Here is an 8,254-nt window from a genome sequence, read left to right on the forward strand (position 1 = left end):
TTACAGTCTAAGGACCCACTCATCTGAATGCTTGCAGATAATCCTGTTTGCTTTATTCAAGGATTTGTTAAGTAGACTTGTGACACCACATGCAATTTTTAATTGTTCAAGTATTTTGGATTTAAATTTCAAAGACAGAAAACTTCAGTTAAAAATGATAATTTTGTAATTGGTTATGAAGTTGAACCTTTCCTTGCAAAACTTAACAAAAGAAGCCAGCTCTCTTTCTATGAAGATGTAAGAAATTACTATGAAACTGCATTGGAATATATGAAGACCAAGTTCTTACTTCAGGACACAACTTTGAAACATGCAGAAGTAGCAGACATATTTGTCAGAAAAAGTTGTAATTTTGGAATTGGTAAAGTACTTTGTTGGAAAATTCAGGCCATTCATTGCAAAGGATTCACCTTGGGCCAGCAATTTCTCACATAACAGGCTGATCCATTGACTGGTGTAGATCTCAATGAGCCAGCAGACAATTGTTGGTATAGTATTGGAAAAATGAAAGATGAGCTGGTTAACTGCTAAATTCTCCAAAGTAATGAAGTCTATCCATGTAATACCACACAGCAATACAGGTTTGAGAGGAATTTCTCATTTGTTTTTGAAAAAGGACAGACTTTTTAGGATCAATGTCAAACTTCACCTTAGAATCAGTGCTGATAAGGAAGAGGGAAATAGCACAAAAACCTTGTTTCTCCCAAGAATTTAAAGATGTTTTCTTAACCCTGCATTAGTCTTCCAAGGTCTTCATGGATCCCAAGTATTTTGTAAACATTGGTGCTGACAGATAGAGGCATGTAAATTCTTGTTGTTCGTAGTAGCTTAAGTATTCCGCTAGTTTGTGTTAAATTGTTACACTTAGTTTAGGTGGTAAAAAAAAGAAGTTATAATTTTTAATGTTCATGTATTGATTAATAAATGAAAAGATTTAGTGTTAGTGTTTTTGTTTCCAAAATTACAGTCAACTATTATTTAAATATTTTTAGATTTATTTTTATGATGAGGTCCGGTTGGACCCTGGAATCATGGAAGTTTTTTACAGAAGACTAACACAGGGTTAAAAAAGCCAAAAGTGCTACTTATAGGGCTCTCAATCAGTAGTACACTGTAATTAGTAAATATTAGATAGAACATAATTAATAGCGACACCATTTTCTTTTCTTTTTTTTTACTATTTTTCCCCCTGTCCCAGTAGGGATTACTATTTTTTCAAAATTTAATGTTGGCAGATCTGTAAATAATAAAAATTTACATGATTAAGATATTAAAACACTTAATTTTTTCAAAGAATTTCAATTGATGTAGAAGGACTAAAAAACATATCAAACTTATTATTTTTTATTTATTTTAACCCATCCAGTAACACATTTTGCCAGAAGTGACATTACACAACATTGGTCATTAACCATAAGTGTTCTCTTTGTAGCTTTTTTTTTTCTTTCTGGGTCTTAGTTTGGGAATTCTATTCAAAGGAGAGGGAAAAATCTAAAACCTACACCCAGTTTTTCTTGGGTGCCAAAAACAGACAAAGAATTTGAAATTAATTTTAATAACTAAGTTAAATACACATATATTTGCATAGTTTTATGACACAGTTTACATAATATTTATTTAAATAAAATTTCAAGAGAAGCTTATGTTTTCTTTAGTAAATGACAAAAATGCCTGGAAAAATGAGCCTTCTTTACCACCATGTGACTCCACTAGTTTACCTGACTGTAGGCATCTCCACAGTTGGCATTCGTCTCGGCCCTTTGAAAGAAGAACCAGTTTATCCTTGGTAAGTTTTGTTCATGTAATTTATCACATTCTGGTTTAATTTTATACAAATAAACTTTTGCTCATTTTTCAATAAGATAAGTTTTAACAGTGAGTTTTATTGTCAACAGTTTTTACAAGCAGTGTAAAATAATAAGTGTATTATAATATTAAGTATTGTGAATTTTTTGTTTGTTTGTCAATTTTTTAAAGAAAAGTCATTACCATTTATATAGTTTCGTTTTTTTTCTAACCCCTTGTATCTACTGTTTAAGTAGATTTGTATTTCAGAAAGATACAGAACTGTGCTTGTGAAATTATGTATGAAAACTATTTGAATATAGAGCAGATTTTTTTATTGTGTGTGTTAATTTTTTATAGGTCTTTTTGATTTTAAATCATTTTAACCCATACATTTTGAGCTTCAAATAAAAGTAGTACTTAGGATACATTATGTGAGTAGTCTTTATTATGTTTGTAAATTAACACATCCATCTTTCTACCTACTTACCTCTCTATATACATATTTACATAACAACAATAGTCATTACATTGAATGAGGTACTGTTAGAAATATTATTTTGCCTATATTTGTCTTCAAAAGTCAATCATAGCCTTCCAATTGTAGTAGCACTTTCATACCACTATATTATCGGTCATCTTTCTCTTCTGTAGGATGGATATAATTTTATTAGTTGCTTTTTTTCATGCTTGTAAATAGAAGGAAATGCCAGTTGGTTCCAAAATCTATGTGAAGCTGACACATCTCATGTTTGATATTTTAAAGGAACAACTTCATTGGCAAAAGCTTTGTTATATTTCAAGTTCACTTTTGTGCCCAACAGAATCTGTTAAGCATTAATGAAAGTCTCTCCAGTATTGTCACTTTGCCAATACCACCTTAACCCTCTCGCTTTACTGTGCATGACATAAGGTTTTAGTGTCTTACATTCAAAATTTTGTTAAACTCCTTATTGTTTATGTTATACCAATTAGTATAGCATAAAATCTTAGCTAATAATCCATATTTTAATAGTATATAAGTTTTAAGTTCTTAAATTTATAAAGCAGTATTTAAAAAAATCCTGAATTTCCCCTAGTTTGATACATTTTCTCTAGGTGTCTTCTCATTTCTATTTTATCCACCCACCCCCATCCAGAAACTACAAAATTAAACATAAATTACTTGCTGTAAAATCGTCATTGCTCAGACAAACCATAATTTTTATAGCCTTCAATTTTGTTTGGTTACAGAGCTATCAAATAGAAAATCAGACCCCACCTGTCATATCATCTCTTTCAGGATTTATTAATAGTTCTCTCTTATGTTTAATTATATATTACCTATAACCAACAGAAAGTCAAGGTTTTCATCTATCAAATGACACCTTGTATAATGTTGTTTTCTGAACACAGAATATCAATTTCACTTTTCATTCAACTCTGGTTCCCATGGGAATCACAATGGCTAGCTTGGAGTCATTTGTAAAGGCTCTTATCACATTGTTAGAAAGCCAGAAAAATTGTGATTGTTAGAGGAAGTTGTCTACTTTTTGCATGTTATTAGTCTATGTTCTTTGGTGCATTATTTAATTAAATAAAAATTATTTAATGTACTACTACCATTAGTTTAAAAAGTAGGGTTACCTGTCATCGATAGTTGAGAGCACAAAAATAAATAATTGAATAAGTACTTTATTTCTTGTTTTTATGTTTTTTCTTTATTTATTATTTTAAAAGTAACTAAAATGTAAAAAAATAGAGATCCCTTTAAGTTAGTTAAGGTTAGATTAGGTAAAATAAACCATAATAATAATATAATAAAAATATTTCAAGAGGCACACACACACGAGCAGCTCAGAGTAGCTCATGGGTAATGTAATTTGATAGCTGTATGTTTCCCAAATGGTTTACAACTTATAATGGTGCAAACAGTAGTTAAACACATCAAAGGGCAATAAAACAATAAAATTTAATTATAAATTTTATAATTTAAACTGTTACGAGTTTAAAACTACTTAGGATAAACAAATTCAGTTTCACTCTACATTTGAAGCCATTCTATAAAGAAAAGGAGTGTAATTTAGATCTATTTCAATTTTTTTTGGTGGTTATATGGTCAGTTAAATTGACCAGGCTTGTATAGAGTTAGGGTAGAGGAAGCAATATAAAATATAAAGTTTTACTGAAGACAAACATTTGAAATGTATTTAAGAGGATTTAGAGATTAAACAAATGAAATTTGAGATTTTTGAGATGAAAAAAAGTATTTTTAATCTTAACATGAAAATCACTTTGCACAAGGACTATTCAAAACAAATACTCGATATATTTAAGGCCAAATTTTTTTTTAGTTTATTAGAAAATACTTCACCACAAAATATGATTTTTGTACGTGAAAAACTTATAATGTTTACTGAAAGACTGGCAAATCAAAAGTTAGTAGTATCAAATCTATGAAGACCATATGATTACAAAAAGATCATGTGGAAAGAGTTAATTAACAATGATCATCACATGGTCTGTTGTTCTAAAATGTTTGGTGATTATTATCATGTTTCACCTGTTTTTTGCCTTTTCTAATCTTATACAAGTACATTTTAATGAATAACGAAAAACAATTTTAGAAAATATTCTACAACTTATTGTAATTCTTGTACATGGAAGAATTTTGTACTCTTTCTAACTGTCTAGCTTTCCATTCAGATGTTTTACACAAATCTAAATGTTAGGTCTTAAGTGGGAATTAGGTAGCCCTAAATACTTTTTACAAATAAGGAAGTATAAAGATGGTTGTAAAAACATATATTACACCTGATAGACTGCCAAAATCATATATTGCCCTATTTGGAAACATTCTGTGTTATCTGGCTATCTGTGCTTATAACATTTATTACGTAGCTAAAAACTACAGTACTCTGTAATGCTTGTGGTTTTGTTTTCTAATATAAACAAAATATTTTTAATTTTATAAATGAACACATGTTGAAACCTTCTAAATTTCAGTCATATTTCTGATGTTAGTAAATAGAAATATATTATTTCTTGTATTCAGTGTGTAATATGCATATTAATAAGAAACTGTTTAATGGATAATACTCACCAAAATAATAAATAACAGGCTAAAGTGAGACATGTATACAAGTTTTAGATTGATATCAAAGTTCTTTTTTTTTTTAATTGTTGTTTAAACAAAGTTGTTATAGGTTTACCAACATTGTGTATACCTTTAAAGATGGCTGTATTTGATGATATACATTAAGAATTTATTTAAATCTGGCAGTGTCTATGATTTGCATTGACTTATCAGTTGATTACCTGAAAAGGAGAAAGTGTAAAATAAATGTAAATTCAAGATTGCTTCAGAAAGGGCTGTAGTGTGCACAAAAAAAATTGCTTCATATATCTCAGAAATTAGTAAAATAGGTTTATTTAGTCATACTACTGAGACTTCAAAATGGCCAAAGATTGCACAGAAAAGTATGTTATATTTTTGAAAGCATGTTTTTTAAGTGTGAAATATTTCTAAAAATTATACAAACATTTTTAGCAATTATTATTCAATTATTCACTCAGTAAGCATAGTTTAAATAAACTTGAAGTTTATATGTTTATTTGAATTGCATGGGTCTGTTTACTTGATTTTTTACTTGAGGTTAGTAAGAAATGATAATGATTTCATAGGGAAATAACTTAGCAGCTGGCCATCACACAAGACGCCGATTGCTTAGATCTGTACCTCGGCAGATTACCAGTACACTACAAGCTGATGTGTTGTGGAGTATGAAAATTACTGGTAAGCAGTATTGATATAATTAATTTAATTTGAGCATAATTACATAGTAGTGTTAAGTAAAATAATCAGAATTATGATTAAATCAGTTAATGTCAAGAAAAAATCAACTAATTGAAATTAGTGTTTTTGATTATTCTAACTATCCAACTAATCAAAATATTTCATTATGATTTCTCATTATTTTCAATTAATAGAAGGTTGTTCAGCTTAATCAGTGTCATGACTCGTAAATAATCAACAAATCATAATTCGTTTCTAATTATTACTATTTTCAATTATTCCTTCTACTTAACAAACTAATTTAATTGTTTTGAGTACTTAAGAGTAATATCATTTTGTTTATAAATTATTTCTACACCTTTTGAAAAAAAAGTAAGTTATCAATTTATTGAGCTATTACAACAGTATTTAAGAGTCTGAGATAGATTAATACAGTATTTTTTTAATAAGCTTTATAATGTTTATTTGTATCATTTGATAAAAGGTAATTGAATTACATAACTAATATTAATTAGGATTTTTTTTTCTTGACCACTGAATTTAAAACCTCAACATAACCAATGTTTAGAAACCTTTTCCAAATTTATTTAAACCAGAAAAAAAAAAGACTACAAATAAGGAAAGCAATCATATTTTAATAGCTTCAGCAGTTAGAAATCAGTTAAGATTAGATATCAAATTCTTTAGTTTTTTTACTTATTGTTTTAATTATTTAAATAATATGGTAGTGAATCTAAATATAATTATTCTAGCTGGATTCTAAATGTATACAAGTGTTTAAAAAATAGTTATTTTGTGGGTCTGAAAACATGGAATAAATTACTTTATTCTAGCCTATTGTATATGTTAATATAAAAAAGAATATCTGAAGAAATTCATGTTTTGAGGAACTAGTTTTAAAATCTGCACAATTGGCAAGTGGCAAGTAAAATAATCCATAATATTGTAGTTTATATATGACTGGTACGTACATGTATACATTTCTTTGTAACTCCATATTTCTCTTCAAGCCACTATTGGGTTGAAATTTTGTGCACAGTAATTATAGCTTTTAAGCACTGAATAGTACTATTTAACTTAAGATTTGATTGAACTCTCCAGCATCTATATAGAAATAGTAAGTCAACACTATGGAGATGTGACAAAAACATATGATGTGGTATATTATCGTACAGTTAATACGTTTGTTTTGTAGGCACTGGTGTGAAGGTGGCAGTATTTGATACTGGTTTGTCCAAGAGCCATCCACACTTTAAGAAGATCAAAGAAAGAACAAACTGGACCAATGAAAGAACACTGGATGATGGTAATAATGTTAAATAACTACTGCTCTTTAAGGAGACTTTTTAGTGTAATGTTATTTTCATTAAATATTATCAGGATGATAAATTCTTATTGCCTGGTTTTATTTAATTCAACTTTATCAGAGGGGCCATGAATCTTGATAAATCAGGAGAAATTGTCTTTCTCCATTTTTATCTAGGAACCTGCAGGCACAAGTTAATCATGCTACTTAACTGTGTCAATTATTGAAATATTCAGTATAATCTTGGTCAGTCACTCTGTCTTGTGGCAGTCATTTAATTTGTTATATTTGATGATAGTTCAGCTCAAGCATTCTTTCATAAATAAAATATGCAACATTTTGTCTACTATGAACTACTTGTGGCAGTATTTGTGTTCTAAGGTTTCAATAATCTTAATGATCCTTTGTTGCCATATTACAAGCAAAAGTGGTTTTAATTATAAGGAAAATTTGAAGTGTCAGTGTGTTGTGTGCAGGTCTGTAAAATGTCAAATTTTGCCCTTAAAGCCATGAAATTTTATTTTAGAAAGAATGTGGCCACCCTGTTTATGGTAGCAAAAATTTATTATCAGTGAGGTTTCTTTTTAATGGTTATGTACCATAGTGCATGTTCTCAGTAGTTCAAATAATTGTAAGCTATCTCACATAAAATTTGTATTAATAATTGTTTATAAAAGTTGAGTTGTACTTTCTTCACTGGTGCCTCTGCAGTTTGTGTAATACTGGTTCAGGATGAGTCATAACATATTAGTCTCAAAGTAATTTTAGTAGGATCTGGCTTGCTGTAATATTTGAAGATACAGATATTTAGATATACAATTTATCACTGCAAGATGGAACGTGGACACTTTTGGATCAGGTTTAATTCATGCATAAATGCTTTAAGGCCAACATACACTCATCATAAAATAATTAGAACTCATTGTTTAAATTTGTTTTTCATAGAACACTGAGCTCAGATTCAAAGTTTGAGAAACACAAATAGAACATCAGATCTAAAAAATGTTATGACTGGATGATTTCCATGTATTTGAATTATAATATGTAGTTTTATATATTAATTTCTTGTTGAATCTTGGATACATGTATGATGGGCTGAGTGCAGTCTAGTGGTTAGTGTGCTGGACTCTGGAGCTGCTGAGGCTCTGTGGTTCAAGTTCTGTTACTGACAAAAACTAAAACACAAAAATTGTGCTCTGCACATTGGGTTTGTGGGTTGACAAGAGTTTATAGTGGGTACTATTGACTACATCTGCCTTCTCTCTAGTTTGTCACTTTAACATTAAGATGGATAGCATAGATCAGTGGTCAGCAACCTATGACCCGCGGGTCACTACGTGACCCGTGGCAATAATTTGGCTGACCCGCCAAAATTTGGATTCACCATT

At 29.4% G+C, this 8,254-nt stretch overlaps 1 protein-coding gene across 2 annotated transcripts in view; it reads left to right on the forward strand.

The window, feature by feature from the left end:
- Positions 1-8,254, forward strand: part of LOC106469138 (membrane-bound transcription factor site-1 protease-like) — a 58,640-nt gene that overhangs the window by 14,787 nt on the left and 35,599 nt on the right. For both annotated transcript variants that reach the window (XM_022397567.1, XM_013929601.2), the window contains 3 exons: positions 1,656-1,786; positions 5,449-5,560; positions 6,756-6,866. In XM_022397567.1, coding sequence (XP_022253275.1) covers positions 1,656-1,786; positions 5,449-5,560; positions 6,756-6,866 — 354 coding nt within the window. The remainder of the gene's footprint in view (positions 1-1,655; positions 1,787-5,448; positions 5,561-6,755; positions 6,867-8,254) is intronic.

This window comes from Limulus polyphemus, unplaced genomic scaffold (assembly GCF_000517525.1).
Source record: "Limulus polyphemus unplaced genomic scaffold, Limulus_polyphemus-2.1.2 Scaffold3322, whole genome shotgun sequence".
In the NCBI taxonomy this organism is placed as follows: domain Eukaryota; kingdom Metazoa; phylum Arthropoda; class Merostomata; order Xiphosura; family Limulidae; genus Limulus; species Limulus polyphemus.